Raw genomic sequence first — 24,688 nt, 5'->3', positions numbered from 1 at the left:
ATCCGGCGATACCTGGCTAGCAGCAAAGGGCTTGGCAGGGCACGGGCCACCAAAAGCTTTTCCAAAAATTTATTTCGCCGTGGCCGTCCATTGCGCATCGTGCATTTTCACCGGTTGTTGTAGCACTCAAGGCTTCCGTCGCCTTTTCAAGTTGCTAAAATGGCGAAAATAAAAAAGAAGGGTATTGTCGCATCTGGCTGTTATTTTTTTTGGGGCGGATGTTGATAGCTAACTGTATCACAGGAACCTCCGGAGCGGCCAAAAATTATATCACCAGAACTCAAGCGGTGCGCAAGCTTCAGATCTCACTACCTGACTTCCGCCGACTATGTATCTTTAAAGGTGGGTAGATTTCGGATGAGACATTTGGTGGGATGTAGTTAAGGATTTGGATTGCAGGTATCTATCCTCGCGAGCCGCGAAACAAGAAGAAAGCATCCAAAACGTCGACCCCGAGCACGACATTCTACTACACGCGAGATATTCAATATTTGCTCCACGAACCTCTTCTCAAGAGGTTTAGGGACCAAAAGGCTCTTTCAAAAAAGATTGCCAGGTCCCTAGGACGTGGAGATGTGGGCGATGCTGCTCGGTTGGAAAAGAACAATGCTCCGAAAATCACGCTAGATCATATTGTGAAAGAACGCTATCCAACTTTCATCGATGCTCTCCGGGATCTCGACGATGCTTTATCGTTGCTCTTCCTGTTCGCTAACTTACCTTCGACGGCCAATGTCCCACCCAAAACAATTGCCTTGTGCCAGCGACTATGCCACGAGTTCCAACACTATCTTATCGCCACAAATTCCCTCAGAAAATCCTTCTTGTCCATTAAGGGCATATATTATCAGGCGACAATTCAAGGGCAGGATATTTTGTGGCTGGTACCGTATCGATTCGTTCAACAAGTCACGGGGGATGTGGATTACAGAATTATGGCTACGTTTGTTGAGTTTTACACCACGCTTCTCGGCTTCGTTAATTTCCGTCTATACACTTCGATTGGATTGGTATACCCTCCAAAGTTTGACTCGAGGAGCGATGAACGCGGTGCCGAGCTGGCCGCTTTCACCCTCGAGGGCAGAAAAGTTGGTGAAATGCAGAAGGCTATATCATCCGAGCCGCAAACAAATGGACAGCTAGCGAAAAGTGATTCAGCTGCGAATGACATTCAGGCCAAAGTTGATAATATTCTCAAGGAAACGACCCGCAACAATGAGCCTGATGATGAAGCGGTCGATGTGGAGGATAACGTCGATGCAATCGATAAGTTCGAAACAACAGCGCCAGAGGCTGATACTCTGCCACAGCCACAAATGAGTGGGAATGAGGTGGCTTCTTTGTTCGCTTCTTTCACTTTCTTCATCTCTAGAGAAGCACCACGGGGACCTTTGGAATTTTTGCTGAGAGCATTCGGATGCAAGCGAGTTGGCTGGGATGCGGTCCTAGGTGAAGGAGCCTTCACACATGACGAAACAGACCCTCGAATAACACATCAAATCGTCGACAGGCCCCCTCTTCCTGAGTCTGCTCTCCCCCCTTTGCCCCAAAATCCCGGCGAAGGGGCCGAAAAGGCGCCGAGAGTACGACCTGGAACAAGGATGCCCGGCAGAATGTACATACAACCGCAGTGGGTTTGGGACTGTGTAAATGAAGGCAAGCTTTTAAGACACGATCTTTATGCTCCCGGTGCCACGCTTCCTCCACATCTCAGTCCTTGGGTCAAAGCTTCTAAGGGGGGATACGATCCTCGTCTCAGTTTAGCAGAACAAGAAAGTGATGGCGAGGCCGAAAGACAAGCTGAAGAGGAGAATGAGGAAGAAGAGTCTGAGGTCGAAGGCCTCTCCATGGACAAGGAGATGGTGGAAACAGAAAATTCGGAGGCTGGCGAGTCGGATGAAGAATCTGTTGATGGTGGTATGGATGTGGATATCCCCGGCTCTGATGACGAGGAGGAGGAAAGTGAAGAGGACAATGCGCTTCGAGAGCTTGGTGGCTCGGATGAAGCGGCGGATGTTCAGTCTGAGTCAGAGGACGACGAGGAAGCCGCACGGAATCAACACCAAATGGAACTTGAAGCTGAAGCCGCAGGACTTCCATTCACAGGGGCAGACGGCACTGGAACTTCTTCTAAAAAATCAAAGAAACAGAAACCCCTGGCTAAGAAACATGCAGCTCAGAAGAAGAAGGAACAGGAAGAACTTGAGCGTCAAAAGATGATGATGAGTCGCAAGAAGCGGAAGCTGCTCGACAAGATGTTGTACTCTAACAAGAAAAAGGATGAAGAAGCAGAGAAGCTAAGGCGGAAGAGGCGAAAGATTGAACAGGGAACGAAAGGCCGATAAAGAAGTGTCTGAGGAATCTAGTTTATGATACCTCGGATTCGGATTACATAGTTGCTCTTCCAGATTAGAAAAGCTCGTTGAGGCGTCATTAGTGGTTTGGTCAATGGAAGTAATTGTACTCCGTATGTCTCCGCAGGATCGAAATGCCGTTCCCTTCGTAAATACTCCGTCCGTGACAATGCCCTCGATTAATTCCAGCTTCCATTTGTTTTCTAGATATTAGAAGTGAACCTCTGGCAAACTGAGGTCGACAAAAAACAGCCCCCCCATCACATGACTTAAAGCTTTATTTAGGGTTTGCGCTAGTCTTAACAAGAGTCTCGGCACTTTTTTCCTCGATCCCCGTCCTCGATCGCCGGGAGTTATCACGGGGCAATTATCTGGGAAGACAAGGGGCCGTTTTATAGTGATCGGAAAAAAAAAAAACTTGCTTTGCAGATTCCACGAATATGCTTGCATTGACTCACTAGCTGTGACTGTGTGCAACAGCTTTGATCGCCCGCCTAATTCATCTTCGTGTGAGCTCCCTACTCCCGGCCACGAAGAACAACTCAGCTTCCGATAATGTCATGCGGTACCCAAGAAGAACAAATCATCTTAGATACTCAGGATGCTCAGGATGCTCCATTGCAGTCTCTGTTTCCCCCCGAGCAAGATGATCCTGATGATTTAGACTATGAAAACTATGACAACGAGGTCAATGTCTTTGTCGAAGAACGCGAAGTACACAGCAAACCTCAGGATTGGTCAGGGAACAGCGATGAAGAAACTTCGTTGTCATCCGAGGGTGACTCTCTTGAAAGGCCAAACAGATTCGAAGGTTCACGACGGTCCTGGCTCTCGTGGACCAAGAGTGAAAGACAGGAAGTGACCGCTCTAGAAACTATACGTGCAAGAGACCTATCACTGCATCTTTATAATGCTTTTGAGCTGAAGAGAAGAGCAAAGAAAGTAAGAGTGGAACGATCTCAAAACAACAAGGAAGAAGATCGCATCGACAATGCAAACGAGATTTACCGTGAAGACCTGCTCTCTATATTTGCGCCTAGTAGGACGTGGACTGCGTGGCCCTTGCCTGCAGAAATTGTACCCAGGACTGTGGAAAAGGTGATAAGAGACGAGGATGAAGACTGGACCTTACGGGGCGAAATCGATTCGCGGCCAAGTGCAGAGTTGGAGGACTGTCTTATGGCCCAAATGATGAAATTCGCAAAGGAAAGATTTGAATACCGGGAATGGTTCCAGAAATCGGCTTGCTATCGAGGAAAGGACACCAATCCCGGCTCTGATAGCGAAGCCATGCCATCAGAAAAAGATGATGAAAGAGGTCATCCAACAAGCATTGCGGGAACCCTCCGCCCGGTGGTACAAGCTGACGATGAGGAATCAAAACGGATTATGCGCCCGGAAGCTCGTCACATTATTAGCAAGCTTGACGATCTATTCTTGAACCTTTACCATGCCCGGAGAGCTTATCTTACAGCTACTGATATGGCTCAGTCTGGAGACGAAACTGGAGACGAAAATACGAAGGGAACCCCGACCCCACTCTATGAAGGAAGAAAGCGTAAACGAACGGCTTCTCACCCAAATAGCTCCCATGCTGATGGAGATGGGTCGGGCCCCTCGCCTACCCCTCCAAAGAGCAGAAAACGATTAAAACGTAGCGATCCACGAAAGATCCGGTTGGGACTCCGAGACTGGAGTGATGTTCTAGGGATTGCATCGCTGGCGGGATGGCCTAATCCAGCCGTGATGCGCACCGCGCGGCGCTGTGCAGACCTCTTTGGTCAGGATATGCTGTTCCAAACTCTGGAGGAAGGCAAAGTGGAGCTTGAACAGGACAAGGACGGGTCAGCGTCCTGGAAGTACGTTGAAGATAGCAAAGAGAATGACGCAGCAATGGTCGATGACGATACGCCGGTCCCAAAATATATTGATAGGCCAAAAGAACATGCAGTATTCTGTCCGGTGGAAGAATGTAAACGTCATAAGCAGGGCTTTTCTAGGACGTGGAATTTGAATCAACACTTGAAAACAAAACATCCTACCTTGGTGGCGGTTGAAGAGAGAGGAAAGACTGACTAGTGGTTATCTCATGAGCTGATTAACAGTCATTTATACTCTCCTTCCTGCTGAAACCACCACAGCGTAACACAGGAACCACTTGGCGCCAGTATATAAATTGAGAAACAAGCCATTCCTAGATATCGAACATATACAAAAATATCGTGAAAGCGTTGAACTTCTCAGTTCCCTAAACGTCAAAACACAACAATCAATCATTACTATGCTCTACTCGAGTCAATTATTGATATTTCCGTCCGCTGAAATATCCGCATATCATTCGGATCAGCATTTTCGGGCCCAATAATCCTCTCTTCACTCTCTGTCCGGAAAATTGGCGATTCTCTCCCTGGTTTTATAGACGCCATATAAATATTCTCTTCTTCATGCTTGGTCCAACATATGGCAGCAGTAGGCATTGTCGACCCACCGTTTGTCAGCCCGTAGGACCTGTGGCTGGCAGATTTGCTCAAGGAACGGCCGCTAGGGCGAGTTCTATTGCGTGAAAATAGCTTCGGAAACAGTACGGAAAGTGACTGGCGAATCATAGGCATGCAGGCGCAGACAATGCCCGTGTTGACTTCAACAACACTCCACAAGCCGAGTGGAAATGTGTTCCCTGGAGTTGAGTCGGTTAGAATATAAGACAGCCGAAACAGGGATCGGTGGTAGCTTGACTGACACAACGGGTCCTTCCGCTTGCCAACCCTGCGAATGGTTGTCACTCGGATAACACTTATGATGCACACACTAGAGGAGCCCGGTTAATTTTGTGGGTTTCACACATGCATCGGAAGGGCAAAACTTACAATGCACCCAAAGAAAAGATAAAAATCAACGCAATCTTATCCCTTCGTTCTAGCTGGAGGCAAAAAATCCGTTGTATCGGGAGAAACAGAATTAAAAAGTCAGTGCCTATGTTTATCACTGAATACGACAGTCGCCAGTGCTGATTTCCGATACACTGGTGTGGAATGGAACGATCCCAAAAGGCTTGTACCGGCGAGCATTGCCAGATTGTTAGAGGCGTGTACGCAATACCCGACAAAACAGTTAATGCAATGAGAGCGTAACATAGCCAGCGAAAAACCTTTTGCACAGAGAAGAGTCGCAGGTAGAGTAGCAAGATTGCAACCTTGGTGAGCGAGATGACGATTTTGTATATCACTTGCACTATGAGTGACCACTGCATCTCACGTAAGCCCTTGTATATAACCATAGCACCCGACGCAAAAGGAGCAAATCAAAAAAGATTAGAGCAGGCCACGGAGGCGAGAGGGAATGGTATGCTGTAGGCTCTCACCTTCAACGCCTGAATTCTTTCGGGCTTTGGCACCTCCCAAGTGTGATTGCCGAATCCATGCTTTACAGCTAGGGGCCGTCAGCGAAGTCTTTCTATGGCGGCTCATTCCATTGTCCTGAAACTTACACATAATATTGCACACGGAAAATGCGATTGAGAACAGCTAGGTTATTATCAGCAATGGGGGGGGTATAACAATACCAAGAGTAAACCTTCAAGGTTTCATACATGTGCTGCAACAATTGCCCAGTCATCCACCCAAAGCATACTCCGAAAATATCTCCCGATTAAACGCAGAGAAACAAAAAAGCCCGAAACAACAACCATGACGGTAGCTACTACCCATAATTGCGTTCCTCTGCCGGAATCGCTTGCCACGGGATGACCCAAAGCCATCCTCCAGGCCAGCAGATCAAATCTCCGTTCAACGGAGATGACTGAGAAAGAGAACCAAGGATGTCACGGGCGAGAAATGGTCAAGGGGAGTGCCTGGCGTAGCATCGTGTGGCCTCTTTGCTCAGTCGATGGACAACATGCTCCCTATCTGGCGGTAGGGAGCGAAAATTTTGGGCAAAGCAGCAGGAATTCGAGACGATTGACAAAAGACGGCCCCGGCTGGAGGCCAGCCGCATGATTATATCGCCACCATGCTCACGATGGCTGTCGAGCATGACTAGCGGGGAGCCATCGATCAAGACACGGGCGCCCATCGGGGCGAAGAGGCCTGGTGAAACACGATTGGCTGCGATCAACTTCCGAAGTCCATTGCGTGGACCTACTTGCAGGGAGTTGGGGTTTTAAGTTGGCGACGGCCACGAGTCAAAGTTTCAAGCCGATCTGGAGAGAAATTGTCGAATGTTTGGAAACTCTTCGGTCAGAAACCATCAGCCGCAACCAACTCCATATTGGGAGCACACTGTACAGAGTAGTTGGTTGGTTAAATGTGTAGTTGGCTGGTGAGACAAATGCAGAGGTCAAGAATCACCGTGAGACCGACCGCACGAACACTGGCATGCCATTGACAAAGAAAACCGTGTTTTGTTTGACTATTTTAGCCGGTCAACACTCCGCAGACCAAAATAGTCAAGGTCAAAACTCTGCGCACCGCATGAATCCACGCCTCGGACGATCCCGTCACGTTTTGGCGTCTAGGCCGAAGCTTGAAAAGCAGCTGATATGTAAGCCATGAACGACTCTCCACCGTCTCAAGTTGGACAGAGTACGGAATGCTTTGGGTATCAATGAGTTAATATGTGGATGGGTTGTGCTAAAATGCATTATGCACAGCAGTTCTGGGCAAGAATAAAATCCTTGCCACCACGTTGACCTGAATCCAAGTCCATTCAGGGAGTGAAGGTCTTGGGCGACTTGGGAAAGTCTAGATTGGTGCGGAGCAGCGTCTGCCGCTGTGGAGAAATGAAAGGACAGCATCCATGCAGCCACTGAAGATGCCGATGAGGGTAAGCCAAGTTTGGCATGGTTAGCGTGGGTTAAGGGTGAACGGTTAGGGGCTCAGAGTGTTAGGGTTACATACGAAGGGAGAAGCAACAGAGGAATTCAAAATTTATTAAATCAGGGACAGAGAGTCCTTCGAAGTGTCGGGCGTTGACCCTCCAGGGGCCGAACTGGTAGCTATGCACGAACTCTACAGCATCAAGGGACACAATTCAACGCCCGTTAGACGCCGTCCCAGCCGAGCAATTGGGCGAACCCCCAAAACTGGGGATCATCCCAGGGATCTGGAACCCTTCTTCAAGTTGAAAGGTGCAAACGGAAATAATCTGCTGCACTCCAAGTAATACATACATTTTCTCTTTTCACATTTTTCGTTAAAGGTTTTGACGGCCACTCTGTTCCATATTCCAAAACCAGCCTCCTGTAATATACCAGGCGCCTTCGGGCTAGCCGCCGGGCGTCCAGGGAGATGAAGCCGCGGAGGAGTCGAAAGTTCTCATAACATCACCGTAGAAGTGTACGATATTACAAACGCATGATGGATTCTAATGTTGCGATTCTCGAAGCTCTTTGAGGTTGGATTTCGGGGTCGTTCATACGGTGTTGACTCTCAGCGGCAACCGAACATGGACATGAAAACTAACATTCTCTGGCGGTACCAAGGAGTTGCTTTCAAGATTCAAGATCTTTAACGCCCCGTGGCGAACATCCTGCCTGCAAGCCGAAGCAAAAGCAGGATTGCCGAGCGGGGAGGGTGACTAATAGGCTAGCTACCTCCCGGCGACGTGGTTGCTGAAGCTCCGAAGAGCCGAACAGCTGTGGACTCTCGGTGATGTCTTCACTGTGAAGGATGTTTTCTAGCTCAATCGCGAAGAGAATCACTGGCGCGGAGCATCTCGACTTCCCTTGGACTTAAACTCGCAGTTCACCTCACCGCAGGGATAGTTTCTCCCACCCCAATTGCAGCGTGCTTTCGTCGTATTAAATACAGATGCACGACGGACGGAGATAATTCATCCCCCGGTTGTTACTTATCGTCCTTCCCCGCATCTCCCAACCCGGCTATCCGAACCTCGTGCGTGCGTTGTGTCTTTATTTATTCCCGTTCTTCCACTCAAGATGGAGAAGCTCGCCCGGCCTATTCTTCAGCAGCTGTCCCGCCCACGCGCAAGATATCCCTTTACAATTCCAACCCTATACGGAAGACGACGATACGCAATGCACACAATTCCTACAGTAAGTGCCAGGCTAAGCTCATCCCTGAGACGCCCTTCCATACCTTTTCCTGTGCAGCATTGCTGATTTCGGTCCGTCTACATCCAAGTTGAAAGATAAATCCCTCCTTATTGGCAAGTGTTTTGTCAATGGAGAATGGGTGGATGCGAAAAGCGGGGAAACATTCGAAGTGACCGGTAAATAGCAGCGTGCTTTCGTCTAGACGAACACACGGGTATGTGGCGATGGATTCAGCTGATATCATTGTCTCGTCTGCGTGCTCTACAGATCCCTCGACGGGAAAGCTCATTGGAACCTGCCCCGAATTCACTGCCGAAGAAACACAAAAGGCGGTCGACGCGGCATCTGCGTCTTTTCCCTCGTTTCGCAAAACTTTGGCCCGGGAGCGGGCTCGTATGCTACGAAGATGGTACCAGTTGATGATGGATAATGCGGAGGACCTGGCGACGCTGATCACATGGGAGAACGGCAAGCCATATGCGGATGCTAAGGGAGAAGTAGTCTACGCCGCCAATTTTTTCGAATGGTTCAGTGAAGAGGCTCCTAGAGTTTACGGAGACACCATCCCATCGTCCGTCCCAGGCAACAGAGTTATGACCCTGAAGGAGCCGATTGGGGTCTGTGGATTCATCACTCCATGGAATTTCCCCGCTGCTATGATCACCAGGAAAATCGGCCCTGCCTTGGCTGCCGGATGTACAGTTGTGGCAAAGTCTCCAGGCGAGACACCCTTCACAGCAAACGCTATCATGGAGCTAGGTCGCCGCGCAGGAATTCCCAAAGGCGTTGTCAACCTTGTGACAGCTTTGAAAAATACCCAGGAGCTTGGGATGTGTTTGACCACCCACCCAGACATCCGCAAAGTCTCTTTCACCGGCTCCACCAACGTGGGAAAGCTTCTTATGAAGCAATCCTCATCTACAGTGAAGAAGCTGTCTTTCGAACTGGGTGGGAACGCCCCGTTCATTGTATTTGACGATTGCCCTGATGTCGACGCTGCTGTTGCTGGCGCCATCGCTTCCAAATTCCGTAGTTCGGGACAGACTTGCGTCTGTGCCAACCGTATCTATGTTCAAAAAGGAATCTACGATGAGTTTGCGGCTAAATTTGCTGAGAAGGTCAGGGGCTTCAAGCTCGGTTATGGTTTTGATGAGGGGGTCACTCATGGACCGGTCATCCACTCCCGCGCAGTTGACAAGGTTACCCAACACGTCCGCGATGCTGAAGCAAAGGGAGGGAAAGTTATCCTGGGCGGAAAGCCAGCGAGCGAACTTGGCCCGAATTTCTTCCATCCGACGGTTGTCACGGGTATGACCAAGGATATGTTGATGGCATCCGAGGAGACGTTTGGTCCTGTAGCAGGCCTCTTCCCGTTCGAGACGGAAAAAGACGTTGTCGAGTGGGCTAATAAGGCTGAGGTGGGCCTTGCCGGATACTTTTACAGTAAGGATATTCGACGGATCTATCGCGTTGCTGAGGCCCTTGAGGTTGGCATGATTGGCGTCAATACCGGAATTATCAGTGATACTGCTTCGCCGTAAGTCTACCGGTTCCCTGTCCCGACTTAAATGCTCGTGCTGACATTTCCATCTAGATTCGGCGGAGTTAAGCAAAGTGGGTTTGGCCGTGAAGGCAGTAAGTATGGAATCGATGAGTTCTTAAGCGTCAAAACAATTACTTTCGGAGGCATGGGTGGAGAACTTCAAGGGCACTTGTGATGTAGTTAACTCTTCACATCTTAAAACAGTGATGAATAATTGAAATGTATGGGATGAATATAAGCTGGCTTGGAGTTGGAGTAAATGTGAATGAATGAGAGTTAATATACTCCGTACCACTGGTTATTTCACTTCAACCCCTTGGCCCATGTATCCAGTAATATTCTTGTCCTATTAACTACTCCGTGCTGAGTGACTACACAAGGGGGTGGGGTTAACTGATGTGGCCCGGCTGACCTGTTGAGCTAAACATCATAAACTGGGCTTGGATACAACTTCTCATCATTATTCTGTCCCACTCAAACGACAGGCAGTCATTGTTAAACAAGCATAACAAACTAGATAGTTCTGCAGGAGTTACTCTCTTTATATGAGGCTGCAAATACAAGTTTGCAGCTACCGACAAATTTCCGTGATATTAGTTGTCACACGCGTCTTGCACCTCACAACGGCATACAGTTGAGTGGCTGCAGTACTAATCCCAACATTTAGGGATAGTAACCAACGACTGCCCAATACATATTTTCAATACATTTCAGGGCCAGACTATTAAGTCACTATCGATTTGGCCTTCCTCCCTGCTGGAACTGGAACATGAACGCGATGCGATCCTCTCATCGCATCCCTCCTGAGCAGCTGCAACAGAAAAAGCCATCACAGATCAAATTCATACGTGCGGCGCAAATGAGCCTCTTTGCAAACATATCATCATGGCCGCCGTTGGGGCAAGTTACGTTCTTGAAGAGAAACGGAAACGATATTTCTGGAGATAAGGTGGGCAATCTACTTTGTACGGCATTGTTAACCATGCAATTTGCCTTACTTGTCAAATCCTCATTTCTTTTCGCGATTGACTTTCTTAATAGGCCAGATTCACCATTTTACTTGAGGCAAGCAGTTCATTTCCAGAGCAGGGCTGGGAAGTTTCTATCTGGCATAATGTTTACGGAGACTGGGAAGAACTTACCCTACAAAAAGTCACTGGGCAAAAGGTTCCTGTGGCCTCTGGGCGAAAGACTGGTGGGGATTACCATCGGCATACATTTAGCGGAGAACTTGGATTCCCCAAGGAAGGAAAATATGCATCATTCACGGTTAAATATAGAATCGGCCCTGACACGGAGTGGCAATGGGTGAAAGAACTGTTTGGGACCAAAGACGGGGAAATTGTTTTTGAACCACCACAGACTTGGATCGATAAATACCGCGATGGTCATCCTACAGATCAATTGAACAACTTTATTGAGACTTTCAATACCGAATTGGATGTGCAACGTCGTGCGAGCGAAACCCCAGGTGCAGTTTTATGGAGCATCGCCGGGAAAGCCCCTCGTGCAACAGATGGTAAAAGCGGACGTGCAACACTGGCACTTGGTTCCCCGAGGGAGTTTGTGAGAAACTTTTCACTTGTTCGCATATGGAGCCCATGGCTGGCTCCGAGGCATGGAATGGAGACCTATCGACTAACAGAAGACGCTGTTTTGTCGTCGTTTCTGCGCAAGGATGGCCTGTCACTGGTGCTTCTCGCCGTGAGCGGTCCGGCTAATATCTCAACAACGCTGCAGTCGAGCGAGTCAGGGGTCGTCATCTCTGCGAGAAATGACGAAATGAAACAAGTTGATGTGAAGGTACTCGCCGCGGTTGCTTCATCCTTCAGGCTTGCCATTGCTGCCGTAATATATGAGGCGAGAAAATTGGAGAGGCTCGTTGCCGAATCGCTTGGTAAACCGACCCAAACGCTGACCTCAGACAGTTTTTCAAAAGAACCCGATGATCTCAGCGCTCAGTGGCTTTCAAGCTGGTATGACGGCTTGGCGTACTGCACCTGGAACTCACTGGGTCAGAGCTTGACAGAAGAGAAGATTCTCAATGCATTGGACACTTTAAAGGTCAACAACATCAACGTTGTCAATCTTATCATCGACGATAACTGGCAATCCTTGGACAATAAAGGCAAGTCTCAATTCCAACGAGGCTGGACACGATTTGAAGCGAATGAAGAGGGATTCCCGAAAGGATTAAAACATGCCATTAATAGCGTCCGTGCAAAACACCCAAACATCAAGCATATTGCCGTCTGGCATGCTCTCATGGGGTACTGGGGAGGGATTTCTCCCAATGGAGAGCTAGTACGGAACTACAAAACCAAGGTAGTCAAAAAGGTCGACCGGGTCGCGGGAGGGACCATGCTTGCTATTGACCCCGATGACATTCATCGCTTCTATGACGATTTTTACTCGTTCTTGTTAGCGGCCGGGGTCGACTCCGTGAAGACGGATGCGCAGTTCTTTCTTGACACTTTAGACAATGCGACTGACCGAGCTCGATTCACCACGGCGTACCAAGATGCGTGGTCAATCTCGCTGTTGAGGTATTTCCAAGCAAGGGGTATATCCTGCATGTCGCAAACGCCTCAAATAATATTTCATTCGTACCTACTGACCACGAAACCGCGCATCTTACTGCGCAATTCTGACGATTTCTTCCCGGACATTCCTAGTTCCCATCCCTGGCATATATTTTGCAACGCACATAACTCGCTATTGACACGTCATCTTAATGTTATTCCAGACTGGGACATGTTCCAAACAAACCATCCATATGCTTCCTTTCACGGAGCAGCCAGATGCATATCAGGCGGACCGATATATATCACGGATGAGCCGGGAAAGCATGACTTTGAACTTATTAACCAAATGACTGCGCTGTCAATTGATGGAACTAGCGTCATTCTTCGACCAAGCGTTCCGGGATCCACGGTTGACGTTTATCACAACTATAATGAAGGACAGCTTCTGAAAGTAGGAAGCTACACTGGACAAGCACGCACTGGAAGTGGGATGCTCGGTCTGTTCAACATCAGCTGCCAAGATGTATCCTCTCTGATATCTATCCTCGACTTCCCCGGAGTTAACTCCGGCACTGAAACCGAATACGTCGTTCGCGCACATTCAACAGGGAATGTGGCGATAGGGCCATGTGATCAAAGTTTTCTGCTTTCTGTTGGTCTCGAGCCAAGAGGCTGGGAAATCCTCACAGCATACCCTGTTCACGCCTTTTCTTTGGATAGGAAGTGTTCGGGGTCTGAATTGACGCGGGTTGCAGTTTTGGGTCTCCTGGACAAAATGACTGGCGCTGCAGCTATAGTCGGTTTTGATGTTGCTATCTCGCATGGTGGTCGACTCCGCTTCGATATTACCCTTAAGGCGCTTGGAGAATTAGGAATATATATATCCGATCTTGGCACAAGAACCGTTGAGGACAACTTTATGGTGATGATATCAGGCAGAGCAGTCCCGGTTGAAACTATTAAGGTGCAGGGACCCAATTTGCTGTCGGTGGATATTTTGACAGCATGGAGAGAGATGAGATTGGAGCGTGGGTGGAGCAATGAAGTTGTCGTCCAAGTTTTAATGGACTGACCACATGCGTTTTTGGAAAACAGTTGGATAGATATATTAATTATTTACTCCCTCCGTCATAATATCTCGTGTAAAAGCTCTTCTCTCATTTGCTTTTCTTTTCTTCATTTTTCTTTTGCAAAGCCAGGTTGAAGATTTGTTTGGCAGGCTGTAATCCCTCGCCTGCCTCTAGTTAAGGTTAACGATTATTAATAACCTTTTAACTCCTATCTAGCTAGTTACGTATTATCTTTATTCCGAACGTTAAACTAAAATTTTCCGGCGCGTCGAAATTCGGACAATTAGAAAGAGTTGGAATGTCAAACCTGATGCTCAACCAGAAGGCTCAGCTGTCGATGCACTTCAGGCTGAAGAGATTGTGGGAGCTTGCGGACTTGAGCCACCATTGCTAGCCAGTGTGACCGTTTGGAATAAACTGTCACAATGCGCTGCAAGTTATCCCGGAGTACTCTCCACCGAACAGCTTGCTTATCCTGCCGGAGGGAGATACTTAGAGCATATTCAACAAGGTGCACGACGATTCGAAATGCTGCACACGCGCAGCTTAATGGAGCATCTGTTGCCCAGAAAAGACACATAACCCAGCAACATTTACGTCGCACGGCTGAAGCTGAGGAGCAATGGAAGCTTCAGGCAAAGGAAATCGAAGCCGGAAGAAAGCAGAGCTTCCTATCATTCCTTGAGGAGCGAGGGCTTGTTAATTCTGTTGTTGGGTAAGTTTACCCTTGTTATAATACCATCAGATGTTTACACGGGCCTCTACTCGTTCAAAATCTGCTGATGCGTGAATGTTGGTTAGACAGCGAGATGCACTAGATAAGTTAATAACGCGAAAACGGGTAGGATTTTATGCTGGTGTCGATCCTACCGCACCGTCTCTTCATATCGGACACATGCTCCCGTTTATGATACTAGGGTGGGCATATGTCCATGGGCTGAAAGCAGTTTTCCTTGTGAGTTGCTGCTACTTGGTTTTGTAGGGTTCAAAAGACTGATTTTCTGTTTTTGGTAGATTGGAGGATCAACTGCAAAAATTGGCGATCCAACAGGACGTCTAGAAGGACGACCACTCATGGATGGTGCCACCCGAAGAGCAAATATAGCTAATATACATCTCCAACTCAAAAGGCTTGGTTTCTCATTCGAAAAGTACGGCCGGAAACATGGGTTTGAATGGGAATGGGCCTGGAGACGGGCATTGGAAAACAACAACACATGGTGGAATAAACAGTCACTCAAGGAGGTGATGGAAGTATTGGGCACTTCTTTGAGACTGGGGCCGATGTTAGGTCGTGACTAGTAAGATCCTACGTCACCCTGATTTGGAATGGTGACAGGGTAGTAATTGACATGCATCTAGTGTGAAATCTCGACTAGCAAGTGGCGAGGGCATGTCAATCGCGGAATTTTGCTACCCTATTATGCAAGGATGGGATTTCTGGTACCTTTTCCAACGCAAGGTACAAGTTCAAGTTGGAGGATCGGACCAATATGGCAATATTCTATTCGGCATGGATGCTATCAAGGGAATCCTTAAAGCGAATCCAGAAAGTGAATGGGCTCCGAAGAAAGACGAAGATCCTGACCTTGCCAATCCCTACGGAATCACCACTCCCCTTCTTACCACTGCGTCTGGTGAGAAGATTGGAAAGTCAGCCGGCAATGCGGTTTGGCTCGACAAAGACATGACTTCTTGCTACGATCTTTACCAGGTGTGTTTGATGAGCAACGATGCTCCACTGGCGAGAGCATCGACCCCGTACTTTATACTCCCTGCTAACAGGCATTCTAGTACTTTGTTCGAGTTGCCGATAGTGATGTCGAGCGGTATCTGAAAATGTTTACATTTGTACCAACCCCCGCGATTAAAGAGCTTATGGAAGAACACGCCAAGGACCCTTCTAAGCGAGTAGCCCAGCATAAACTTGCGCGTGAATTCGTTGAACTCATTCACGGATCCCTGAGTGCTGAGAAAGCAGCCAAGGATCACCGGACTCTCTTTATGACAAAAGCCTCAGCCGGGGCCCCGGAGGGCTTGGCTGCAGAGACAGAACATGCAGAGACGGACAACGCCGAGGGAAAACATCAGAAGCTGCATGCGTTCGAGACGGCAACGCCACACATTATACTTCCGCGATCCCTCGTTATAAATCAGTTCTTTCACAAAGTACTATGGTCTGCTGGAATGGTATCCTCCAAATCCGAAGGTTTCCGTTTAATTGTTAATAATGGAGTGCACGTCGCAAGCCGTTCAGATTCCCGTGAGGTCATGGGGGATGGCGTTTCGTATATTCCTGTCAAGACCTGGCCGGCGGATATTACAGAGAAGTTCGTTATTGATGGACGGCTGCTGATTTTGAGAATTGGAAAATGGAACCTAAAGATCATTAAGATTGTTCCCGACAGTGAGTATGCGAAGATGGGACTGAATGCGCCTGGTTGGGAGGAGCATGAATCGCCGGAAGAGCGCGCAAACGATAAAAAATTGTTCACCGGGCGGAAGATTAAAGGACGTCGTGTCAAACTGCCGGCATTTGCTCAAACCCCGAAGCCTGAAATCAAACATTGGACGCCGGGAAACCCCATAGGGGTTCTACCCAAAGATGGTGATGAATAGCGGAGAAATATTCATGATATGTACTATAAATGGATCTGCCCTTCTGTCAAGCGCATCTCGCGTATGTGTGTATTCTGTGGCCTGTACTATTAGCATTACGATTACTATTACTATTATTTAGAGCATGGACACTCTAGACCGGGAATTGTTTTCGTTGCTCTGGTTGACCTACATAAATAAGCAGTTGATGTGATTCGTATGGAGCACAGAGTACGGAGTGCCTGTTATCAGTTCGTTTGCTTGCCCTGGGAAAGGCTTGGCGTGGTCACGGGCGGTTCGGAATTCTGATCACGACGCGTCAAACACGCTAACTAGCTTAACTGTCTACGCGGGTCACGTCTTGCTCCCTCCCTGAGGTGATCTCGATCATCCACCCTTCCGAGCAATGGCGATTCATTGACTTTCCCCTGTGCTTTTCCGACTACCTCTGTCTCTTTTTGCAGAGCCTGTTCCTAGGTGATGCCTGAAAGCTCTCGGGTTCCAAAAAATTCGATGGCGGGTACACAGACCATGAAGGGCCAGAAATCTATCCTGGGCTTCTTTCAGCCAAAGTCGTCGCCTTGCACACCTCCGGCGACGTCTCGCACGCAGAATGTCAAAGATGAGCCAGCCTCGTCTCCAGCTCCACGGCCATCGCATAACAGAACAAAAGCGAGCCAATTGAGCGGGACGCAGTCAAGCCATCGTGCCCCTAATCTAACTCCTTCCCCGAGCAGCGACGCGGTGGAACCAGTTTCCGATGATCTCAACATCGAGCAGTCGACCGTACAACAGTTGAAGGGAAGTCCTGAAGCTGTGGACGTTAGCTTGCCCTCTCCTGCTACGTCTGCTAACGGGCGTGATGGGGAGCAGGCTGAGAATCAAGAATTGCCTTCAGCGACTCCTTCTCGTCGTGTAAGCTGCGTATTTCCAATTATTTCGCTTCAGACCTATGTGAATACTTCCACTAACACAACGCACCTCAGGCAAAGAAGACCGTAGATTATTGGGAATCGGATGAAGAAGACGTTGTTAAACCTCCCACACGGAGGTCCGCTGTTGGCCGGGCAAATAAGAAAAGAAGAACAGTTGCCACATCTGAAGACGAGGAAGAATTTCAACCAGACGAAAGTATAGGAGATTTCGATGGTAAGATACCTGTTGAGAGCGTAATTTGGGTTAGTACATACTAAACGATTTAAGACTTGGACGACTTCATCGTCCCTGATGAATCCGATCAAGAGATGCGACCATCTAGGAAACGCAAGAGATCCTCCAATCCCAAACCTACCAAGCCTTCAACCCCGATATCTGCACCACAAGATGATATGGACGTCGACCTAGATATCCCTAATTCCGCCTCTGGAACCGCGAAAAAATGGACCTACGATCCTAATGACACCGAGTGCCGCCAACATAGAACAACATTGGCACCGCTTTCGTCCAAATCTTTGGGGAAGAAAAAGGAGAAAGCACACCTGACCGAGCCTGAAAAGCGATACCCATGGCTTGCGAATATACTCGATATGGATAAAAACCCTCCGGGCCATCCCGATTATGATCCTCGGACGTTATATATTCCCCCTCTGGCATGGAGTAGATTTTCTCCTTTCGAGAAACAGTACTGGGAGATCAAGCAAAAGTTCTGGGATACCGTTGTCTTTTTCAAAAAGGGGAAGTTTTATGAGCTTTACGAAAACGATGCCACCATCGGGCACCAGTTGTTCGATCTTAAACTTACTGATAGAGTTAACATGCGGATGGTGGGTGTGCCAGAATCCAGTTTAGAGTACTGGGCAAATCAATTTGTTGCCAAGGGCTTCAAAATAGCCCGCGTCGACCAGTCAGAATCCGCGTTGGGAAAAGAGATGAGAGAGCGGGACGACAAGAAAAAGGGAGACAAAGTCATAAAGCGAGAGTTGAGTTGTGTCCTTACGGCCGGCACACTTGTTGACGGTGCCATGCTTCAGGACGACATGTCAACGTATTGCGTAGCCGTCAAGGAGGCTTTGGTTGACGATCTGCCAGCTTTCGGAGTTAGCTTCGTTGATACGGCCACCGGTCAATTTTTCCTGACGGAATTCACTGACGACGTGGACATGACAAAATTTGAGACCCTGGTGGCCCAGACACGACCACAAGAGCTTTTGTTAGAGAAGGGCTTCATGTCCCCCAAAGCCCTCCGAATTTTGAAAAACAATACAAATCCTACGACTATCTGGAACTATTTAAAGCCGGAGAGAGAATTTTGGGATGCATCTACTACTCGCAGAGAACTTGATGCAAGCGAATACTTTGTTTCTGTTGACCAGGACAATATTGAAGCGTGGCCGGAAGTTTTGAGGCAAGCTCGAGACAATGAGCTTGTGATTTCGTCCTTTGGTGCCTTGATTCAATATTTGCGGATGTTGAAGATTGAACGGGATCTCATCACCATTGGCAACTTCACGTGGTATGATCCTATCAGAAAGGCGTCTAGTCTGGTCCTTGACGGACAGACATTGATCAACCTCGAAGTCTTCGCGAACTCTTATGATGGTGGCCAGGATGGCACGTTATTCCAGTTACTCAACCGCTGTATAACGCCATTTGGGAAAAGAATGTTCAAACAATGGGTGTGTCATCCACTCATGGACTCGAAGAAGATAAATGCTCGACTCGATGCCGTCGACGCGTTAAACGCGGATAGCAGCATACGAGATCAATTCTCATCCCAACTGACGAAAATGCCGGACCTGGAAAGACTCATTTCCCGTGTCCATGCGGGAACCTGCAAGTGTCAAGATTTTGTCCGTGTTCTTGAAGGATTCGAACAGATCGATTATACTATGAGCCTTCTTAAGCAAACCGGTTCAGGTGATGGAGTTATCGGGCATCTCATTTCTTCAATGCCCGATATGGATGGCTTGTTGCAGTACTGGAAAACTGCTTTTGACCGAGTAAAGGCCAAGGATAGTGGAATTTTTGTTCCGAAGGCAGGAGTGGAAGAAGATTTTGATGCATCCACTCAGCGAATTGAAGAAATTGAGGCTAAACTGGATCAACTGCTGAAGCGGGTCCGAAGGGAACTTAACAGCTCTGCAATAATATACCGGGACAATGGTAAAGAAATATACCAGCTTGAAGTCCCCGTTAAAGTGAGGAATATTCCAAAAAGTTGGGATCAGATGTCTGCGACTAAGCAGGCGAAGAGATACTATTTCCCTGAGCTTCGTGGTTTGATTCGAAAGCTCCAGGAGGCACAAGAAACGCACAATCAAATTGTCAAGGAAGTGACCAGTCGGTTTTATGCTCGCTTTGACGAGAATTACCAGACCTGGCTCGCAGCTGTTAAGATCACTGCCCGGCTCGATTGCTTGATCGGTTTGGCAAAGGCGTCCACAGCTATCGGGTACCCTAGTTGCCGCCCGGTTTTCGTTGACAGTGATCGTAGCGTCCTTGAATTCCAAGAACTCCGCCATCCCTGCATGCTTGCCACTGTTGGAGATTTCATTCCCAACGACGTAAAGCTGGGCGGGAATACTGCCAGTATCAACCTTCTTACCGGGGCCAACGCAGCCGGAAAGTCAACTGTCTTGCGAATGGTGAGGATTGCCCCTATCCAATCTTATTTATAGTATGAAATGCTAATACATTTTAGACATGTACGGCCGTGATCATGGCTCAAATTGGCTGCTACGTCCCTTGTGCGTCAGCTAGACTTACCCCTGTCGACCGCATAATGTCACGGCTGGGAGCAAACGACAACATTTTCGGTGCACAATCTACTTTCTTTGTGGAACTATCAGAGACGAAAAAGATTTTGTCCGAAGCGACATCGCGCTCTCTTGTAATCTTGGACGAACTTGGTCGTGGTACCAGCTCCTATGATGGTGTTGCTGTGGCCCAGGCTGTGCTGCACCATGTTGCAACACATATTGGCGCGCTGGGTTTTTTTGCAACACACTATCACTCCCTTGCCGCGGAGTTTGAAGGGCATCCGGAGATCTCCCCTCGCCGCATGCGTATTCATGTAGACGAGGAGGATAGACGAGTTACATTTTTATATAAATTGGAGGATGGAGTTGCTGAAGGAAGTTTTGGGATGCATTGTGCATCCATGTGTGGGATTCCTACTAAGGTTATTGAAACGGCAGAAGTTGCTGCCAAAGAGTGGGAGCACACCAGTCGATTGAAGGAGAGTGTCGAGAGGAAAAAAGGAAGTGGACTCGTTGGTTTGGGCTGGTGGAGCGATATTGCGTGGATCCTGAAGGATGATGACTTTGTACGGGACTCAGCCGATGGGAAAGGCATGGAAGTTCTACTGAAAGCAATTGAGAATATGTGAGCAATGTACCTTGCTGTAATTTGAGATGGTTCTGTTTCTGGGGATGGATCTTGTTTTATGTGATTCCTAGATGGCGTGGCTACTTTGTTTTATACCTTTCACTGTGAGGTCTGACTTTTACTTTTAACCGTTTAATACCCTTGAGTGTATTATCAAATATCCGACAGCTGTTCAGATGGGTTTTTTCCCAAAGCCCTCTCCCCTCTTTTTCTTTTTGTGGATAGTGGGTAATGGGAACGGTGACCTATCAATATAAGGGATGATTACCTTATACCGCCTTGCATTTGTATCATTTCAACAGCCTGTCTTCGACATTTGATTCTAAAGCACGCCCAGCTTCTTCCAGACTGCCTCATCGTAGCCGTCCACATATTTCACATATTCCTCTCCAGCTGTTACCCAGCCTTTAATTCCACCTTCAAGAACCAGACTCTGCATCCCCGTGGAGTCATGTTCCGCGAGATAGTCAGCCAACCATCCTCCGGCACGGGTTCCGCGACCCTTTGACGAGCCTATGCGGCGGTTAGCCGAAATTGGTCAACGCTCAATGAGAGAGGATAATTAATGCGAACCACAGTAAAATATCACTTTCTTCACATTTGCTTGTTTGAGAATAGAATATACAGTTGGAAGAGAGGGATAAAAGCTTTGCGCGGGTAGGTTTAAGGACCCTGAAATGGTACCTCCCTGCGTTTTGGCGGGTTAGCGGGAGCCTACACAAGGACATATCGTACTATTTTCTGTTTCTACGGATATAATCCATCCTCATGAAGGGATATGGGGATATATAGCTGGAGGCATACCTCATGGTCAGCCCGTCGTACGTCAACCAGGACGAAGTCTAGCGTTGCAGGCTTGTTGGGAAGCCACTTGAGAATTTCGGTACGGGAGATAACGTCGGCCTTGAGCTTAGGGGCCGGAAATGCGGCATACCATGGTGTTTCCTCTGTTTGTGGAGGAGCTGCGTCTGTGGCGGCCATTTTGTTTGATGCTGGTTGATGAGATGTGGGGTCAAGAGAGACGATGAGGGGCAACCTTCGCGGTCCTGAATCACTTCGGGCTAGAGAAGGATGTTGAAAAGAACAAGCTTGCAAACCTTATATTATATTCCTCCAGTTGTTTTGGAGTAGAGTTGAGGATGCCAACATCTGCTCTCTTTTCTTGACTACATTTTGTTTTAAACTTCGTCCATATTAACAGTGTTCCTGATATCGCTGTGATACTTGGTAATTTTTAACATGATGTGTGTTGAAATTGTCCCATTAGAATTGACAGCCTATTACTATGGAACTACTTCCTTCAGCATTCATCTAGTTAAACCCGAGATCTCAAGAGCCAATGGATATGCATGCTAATCATAGAGCAAAGGTGGTCCTCCGAGGAAACCGGTGGCGCGCTGGCGCAACGACCCAATGTTCGAAACAAATCTTCAAGAGCCGGCCGCAAGGGAAAACTAATCAACGATCCAAGTCCAATGACAAGTTGCCGAAAGAACATCGAACCAAGACAATGGACACAAAACGGGAGAAAATGAATAGGACAATCAGTGATCGTGCGGCAGGTCATCGAAATGACATCCTGATTTGAGTAGTGACATAGGTAACATCAAAGAGAATAATCACAAGAAGACTGTCCAATGCAGAGAAAAAAGTCCAGAATTGTGTCTCAGTCATTATCCAGCTTAGTTGTCATCGAATTCTTTCTTCGGCATGACAGTGTCATCGTCATCGTCCTCGTCTGCGGGTGCAGGTGCTTCAGCCTCGCAGTACACGGTAGATTCAATAGCAGTTTCACCAAAATCGCTAAGCATGTCGCCATAACCGACACCATCCTCAAGCTTGATGCTATCATTGCTACAAGTTATTAGTAATAATTGGATTGGTAGCGATATAGACGAAGAGAGTTCCTCACATAAGATCAATGGGCGCTCCTGGCTTGGTTTCCTCTTCATTTTTTATTTTGTTGCCGGCAGTGCGTCTGCCTCCACCACGTTTTTTAACGGGGGGCTCTGTGTTCCCATTCCCATTCGAGGCATGGGACGCTTCAGGATAGGCAGCAACCGGAGCATGTTCCGAGGCCTTGGCTTTTCCTTTCCCGGTATTCTTGCGAGCAGTACTGCGTTTGGTCACTTTTTCGGGGGTAGCAGCCTTTCAAACGATGTAAGCGATTGGCCGACACTGGGAAGACATCGTGCTTACCTTCTTGACGGGACCGGCACTGTCGCCATTGCTCTGAAGCGCGACAAGTTTACGCTTGGCCTTGTTGAAAAGAACTGATGCGACAGAAGCATTCTTCAAGCCCGACATAGCAGCTAGTTTTTCGTAGTCAACCTATGGAAAGTATAAGAATAATGTATAACTTTCAAACTTTCACAAAAGTAAAAATAAAAAAGCAAAAGCAGGGTATAAGTGGGGAGTGTCGGGTACACTACTTGATGTGGGATGAGGGGGATAGAGACTGGACGGGAATTTATGCTCAGGAAACACACATACCTTGATACTGTTCAAGCCTTCAAAAGCGCAAATCATGCCATTGCTAAAGATGCGCTGTTCACTGGCAGACAATGAATCCATGGTGGAAGTTGAAGGAGCTTGTACTGTATTTCGAAAGATTGAACGAGAAATGACGACGAAAAGTAGAGTTGAGATGAAGTGATCCCTGAATGTGACAGCCTAGGTGTGAAGTTTGAGTAAAGAAACTGAGTCTGTAGTTGAGCTGAAGTGGGATGGAGATGTGAATGAAAGATCAGGGCAAAGAGCACGGAGAAGATGATTAAATAGAGCATGAAAACAAAACAAAACAGAAAGGCAAATACAACACGATTGTAACTGTAATTAGGCGAATTGTAATTTTCAATTCAGTTTTGAAGTGCTGCTTCATCCAAAGTGTTGCTCAACGTGTTAATCCTTGCTGCAAAGCTAGCGGACAAAATGGCACATATGCCTAGTTCAACATTGATGTTACATGGCCTGAAATCTGTGGAACTAGCAAGCATCCACAAACAAGCTAGAATAGCTCTAATCAAAGGCTCATTGTATCTCTTCTTTGATAGAGATTACAGTAGGGTATATCACATTATGGTCAAATATCGGCTCATTTGTTTTTCATTAAAAGGCTGTTCTGCTTAATCTGGGCAAATACTCGCTCCCAAGCTTCTGGAAAAAACTTGGGAGTCGATTTAGCTGGTCTGTTTGCCTCTGGTGTATAGAAATGTACACCGTCTTTGCCTCTCCACCATGGCTGTGGCTGAGGGTTGGTATTGATGAAGCTAACTGGCCGGGTGAGTGATTTTCCAGGAGCTAGGTCTGAGATTGCGACCTGGGTTCTTCGAGGATAGAAGTTAAACTTCATAGTCTCGATGCTTAATGTGGCTGTTCGGGGAACATTCTGTAGGTAGGATAACATGTGCTCCCTGGACTGTTGCGCAAATGCTGGCAATGCTAGGTAGACCAAGTTGACGAACGGGGCAGCAGTGTAGGAAACGAACAACATTGGGAACGCGCCCGCTGCAATAACTACCCAGCGCCTGTTAGTTTCTCCGACGTAGAAGCAACAATGGGCAACACTCACTGGCCGGCGGTATATACCAGGGGTACTCGGCGGCATAGAATGCGGGGGCAACCACGGTGCAAGAGACAACGAAAATCAAAATTGTGGACAAGCGCATCATTCCGATAAAAGCAATTTTCCCACTCCCGGCGTGGTATATAACAACTTGCTGGGGCCTTGCATGAGCTTTACGTCACGGCCATTAGCTCAGGGCTCTCCTTTTTAAAGTCCGTTGAATATACGTGCATACCTTTGGAAAAATTTGGCTGAGGCCGCGACGGTGCATTTCGAATAGGATTTCGGAGAAGACCGCGAGACGAACCCTGGGTCTTTGAGCGGTTCAAGGAAGCTCGCTGGGAGAACCCGCTGTCCGTTGTCTTGTTCCGAATACAAAGGCTGTCGACCCGGTCTCTCCGCGTACACCGGGTCAAACACCTGCCTAGAGGTCTGAGAAGGAGGAGAGGTCTGCTCATCGTTACGGGAGACTGTTAGCTGGCCAATTGAATGGGTGGGCTGTTCCTCCTCGAGAATCCCAATCCGCGAACTAAAGCTGTTTGGTTGATTGAAGCTTTTCCGATCACGTGCATTTAAACTTCGCGATAGACGCACTCTGTACGCCGATTGGTCAGATTGCCGCGGAACGGATATTCTGAGACACATCAGGCACGCC

General features: G+C 47.9%; 10 protein-coding genes across 10 annotated transcripts; 6 read left to right on the top strand and 4 right to left on the bottom strand.

The window, feature by feature from the left end:
- Positions 1 to 126: 126 nt before the first annotated feature.
- CIMG_08819 (ribosome biogenesis protein Pescadillo) lies at positions 127 to 2,479 on the top strand. The gene is made up of 3 exons (XM_001241655.2): positions 127 to 181; positions 244 to 342; positions 400 to 2,479. Exons 1-3 carry the CDS (start codon positions 160 to 162, stop codon positions 2,343 to 2,345), a joined length of 2,067 nt encoding a protein of 688 aa, XP_001241656.1. The 5' UTR covers positions 127 to 159; the 3' UTR covers positions 2,346 to 2,479.
- Positions 2,480 to 2,741: 262 nt separating this feature from the next.
- CIMG_08820 (uncharacterized protein) lies at positions 2,742 to 4,801 on the top strand. The gene has a single exon (XM_001241656.2). It carries the CDS (start codon positions 2,910 to 2,912, stop codon positions 4,431 to 4,433), a length of 1,524 nt encoding a protein of 507 aa, XP_001241657.1. The 5' UTR covers positions 2,742 to 2,909; the 3' UTR covers positions 4,434 to 4,801.
- On the bottom strand, positions 4,424 to 7,185 carry CIMG_08821 (uncharacterized protein). The gene is made up of 7 exons (XM_001241657.2): positions 6,821 to 7,185; positions 5,944 to 6,761; positions 5,842 to 5,878; positions 5,716 to 5,783; positions 5,222 to 5,598; positions 5,095 to 5,162; positions 4,424 to 5,031 (listed from the first exon to the last, which is right to left on the bottom strand). Exons 2-7 carry the CDS (start codon positions 6,109 to 6,111, stop codon positions 4,634 to 4,636), a joined length of 1,116 nt encoding a protein of 371 aa, XP_001241658.2. The 5' UTR covers positions 6,112 to 6,761; positions 6,821 to 7,185; the 3' UTR covers positions 4,424 to 4,633.
- Positions 7,186 to 8,032: 847 nt separating this feature from the next.
- Positions 8,033 to 10,135, top strand: CIMG_08822 (succinate-semialdehyde dehydrogenase). Its single transcript, XM_001241658.2, has 4 exons — positions 8,033 to 8,406; positions 8,495 to 8,582; positions 8,674 to 9,943; positions 10,001 to 10,135. The coding sequence occupies exons 1-4, from the start codon at positions 8,290 to 8,292 to the stop codon at positions 10,122 to 10,124; spliced, it is 1,599 nt and encodes a 532-aa protein (XP_001241659.2). The 5' UTR covers positions 8,033 to 8,289; the 3' UTR covers positions 10,125 to 10,135.
- A 342-nt stretch (positions 10,136 to 10,477) lies between these two features.
- Positions 10,478 to 13,693, top strand: CIMG_08823 (raffinose synthase Sip1). The gene is made up of 2 exons (XM_001241659.2): positions 10,478 to 10,898; positions 10,991 to 13,693. Exons 1-2 carry the CDS (start codon positions 10,719 to 10,721, stop codon positions 13,544 to 13,546), a joined length of 2,736 nt encoding a protein of 911 aa, XP_001241660.2. The 5' UTR covers positions 10,478 to 10,718; the 3' UTR covers positions 13,547 to 13,693.
- Positions 13,694 to 13,855: 162 nt separating this feature from the next.
- CIMG_08824 (tyrosine-tRNA ligase) lies at positions 13,856 to 16,329 on the top strand. Its single transcript, XM_001241660.2, has 5 exons — positions 13,856 to 14,259; positions 14,346 to 14,499; positions 14,559 to 14,845; positions 14,907 to 15,258; positions 15,339 to 16,329. Exons 1-5 carry the CDS (start codon positions 13,970 to 13,972, stop codon positions 16,161 to 16,163), a joined length of 1,908 nt encoding a protein of 635 aa, XP_001241661.1. The 5' UTR covers positions 13,856 to 13,969; the 3' UTR covers positions 16,164 to 16,329.
- A 197-nt stretch (positions 16,330 to 16,526) lies between these two features.
- Positions 16,527 to 20,743, top strand: CIMG_08825 (DNA mismatch repair protein msh6). The gene is made up of 4 exons (XM_001241661.2): positions 16,527 to 17,057; positions 17,129 to 17,291; positions 17,346 to 19,726; positions 19,783 to 20,743. Exons 1-4 carry the CDS (start codon positions 16,623 to 16,625, stop codon positions 20,467 to 20,469), a joined length of 3,666 nt encoding a protein of 1,221 aa, XP_001241662.2. The 5' UTR covers positions 16,527 to 16,622; the 3' UTR covers positions 20,470 to 20,743.
- CIMG_08826 (arsenate reductase) lies at positions 19,782 to 21,498 on the bottom strand. The gene is made up of 3 exons (XM_001241662.2): positions 21,273 to 21,498; positions 21,042 to 21,156; positions 19,782 to 20,981 (listed from the first exon to the last, which is right to left on the bottom strand). Exons 1-3 carry the CDS (start codon positions 21,447 to 21,449, stop codon positions 20,791 to 20,793), a joined length of 483 nt encoding a protein of 160 aa, XP_001241663.1. The 5' UTR covers positions 21,450 to 21,498; the 3' UTR covers positions 19,782 to 20,790.
- Positions 21,499 to 22,150: 652 nt separating this feature from the next.
- On the bottom strand, positions 22,151 to 23,042 carry CIMG_08827 (uncharacterized protein; the record flags this gene model as incomplete). The annotated part of the gene is made up of 4 exons (XM_001241663.1): positions 22,151 to 22,322; positions 22,381 to 22,616; positions 22,668 to 22,799; positions 22,962 to 23,042. 4 exons carry the CDS (start codon positions 23,040 to 23,042, stop codon positions 22,151 to 22,153), a joined length of 621 nt encoding a protein of 206 aa, XP_001241664.1.
- A 520-nt stretch (positions 23,043 to 23,562) lies between these two features.
- Positions 23,563 to 24,491, bottom strand: CIMG_08828 (uncharacterized protein; the record flags this gene model as incomplete). Its single annotated transcript, XM_001241664.2, has 3 exons — positions 23,563 to 23,984; positions 24,040 to 24,204; positions 24,269 to 24,491. 3 exons carry the CDS (start codon positions 24,489 to 24,491, stop codon positions 23,563 to 23,565), a joined length of 810 nt encoding a protein of 269 aa, XP_001241665.2.
- Positions 24,492 to 24,688: the final 197 nt, after the last annotated feature.

This window comes from Coccidioides immitis (genome assembly GCF_000149335.2).
Source record: "Coccidioides immitis RS genomic scaffold supercont3.3, whole genome shotgun sequence".
Classification (NCBI taxonomy): Eukaryota; Fungi; Ascomycota; class Eurotiomycetes; order Onygenales; family Onygenaceae; genus Coccidioides; species Coccidioides immitis.
This window is presented reverse-complemented; position numbering and strand designations above follow the sequence as displayed.

Bases quoted from the DNA above. Each gene is read 5' to 3' on its own strand.
- CIMG_08825 (XM_001241661.2), top strand. From the start codon at position 16,623: ATGCCTGAAAGCTCTCGGGTTCCAAAAAATTCGATGGCGGGTACACAG. The intron at 17,058-17,128 runs GTAAGCTGCGTA...AACGCACCTCAG, and splicing joins CAGCGACTCCTTCTCGTCGT to GCAAAGAAGACCGTAGATTA. The intron at 17,292-17,345 runs GTAAGATACCTG...AAACGATTTAAG, and splicing joins AAGTATAGGAGATTTCGATG to ACTTGGACGACTTCATCGTC.
- CIMG_08821 (XM_001241657.2), bottom strand. From the start codon at position 6,111: ATGGCTTTGGGTCATCCCGTGGCAAGCGATTCCGGCAGAGGAACGCAA. The intron at 5,879-5,943 runs GTATGAAACCTT...ATAATAACCTAG, and splicing joins GGGCAATTGTTGCAGCACAT to CTGTTCTCAATCGCATTTTC. The intron at 5,784-5,841 runs GTAAGTTTCAGG...GACGGCCCCTAG, and splicing joins TTCCGTGTGCAATATTATGT to CTGTAAAGCATGGATTCGGC.
- CIMG_08819 (XM_001241655.2), top strand. From the start codon at position 160: ATGGCGAAAATAAAAAAGAAGG. The intron at 182-243 runs GTATTGTCGCAT...ACTGTATCACAG, and splicing joins GGCGAAAATAAAAAAGAAGG to GAACCTCCGGAGCGGCCAAA. The intron at 343-399 runs GTGGGTAGATTT...TTTGGATTGCAG, and splicing joins CCGACTATGTATCTTTAAAG to GTATCTATCCTCGCGAGCCG.
- CIMG_08820 (XM_001241656.2), top strand. From the start codon at position 2,910: ATGTCATGCGGTACCCAAGAAGAACAAATCATCTTAGATACTCAGGAT.
- CIMG_08826 (XM_001241662.2), bottom strand. From the start codon at position 21,449: ATGGCCGCCACAGACGCAGCTCCTCCACAAACAGAGGAAACACCATGG. The intron at 21,157-21,272 runs GTATGCCTCCAG...GCCAAAACGCAG, and splicing joins TACGACGGGCTGACCATGAG to GGAGGTACCATTTCAGGGTC. The intron at 20,982-21,041 runs GTTCGCATTAAT...ACCGCCGCATAG, and splicing joins GAAAGTGATATTTTACTGTG to GCTCGTCAAAGGGTCGCGGA.
- CIMG_08822 (XM_001241658.2), top strand. From the start codon at position 8,290: ATGGAGAAGCTCGCCCGGCCTATTCTTCAGCAGCTGTCCCGCCCACGC. The intron at 8,583-8,673 runs GTAAATAGCAGC...CGTGCTCTACAG, and splicing joins GGAAACATTCGAAGTGACCG to ATCCCTCGACGGGAAAGCTC. The intron at 9,944-10,000 runs GTAAGTCTACCG...ATTTCCATCTAG, and splicing joins ATCAGTGATACTGCTTCGCC to ATTCGGCGGAGTTAAGCAAA.
- CIMG_08824 (XM_001241660.2), top strand. From the start codon at position 13,970: ATGCGCTGCAAGTTATCCCGGAGTACTCTCCACCGAACAGCTTGCTTA. The intron at 14,260-14,345 runs GTAAGTTTACCC...AATGTTGGTTAG, and splicing joins CTTGTTAATTCTGTTGTTGG to ACAGCGAGATGCACTAGATA. The intron at 14,500-14,558 runs GTGAGTTGCTGC...TGTTTTTGGTAG, and splicing joins GGCTGAAAGCAGTTTTCCTT to ATTGGAGGATCAACTGCAAA.
- CIMG_08823 (XM_001241659.2), top strand. From the start codon at position 10,719: ATGAACGCGATGCGATCCTCTCATCGCATCCCTCCTGAGCAGCTGCAA. The intron at 10,899-10,990 runs GTGGGCAATCTA...CTTTCTTAATAG, and splicing joins ACGATATTTCTGGAGATAAG to GCCAGATTCACCATTTTACT.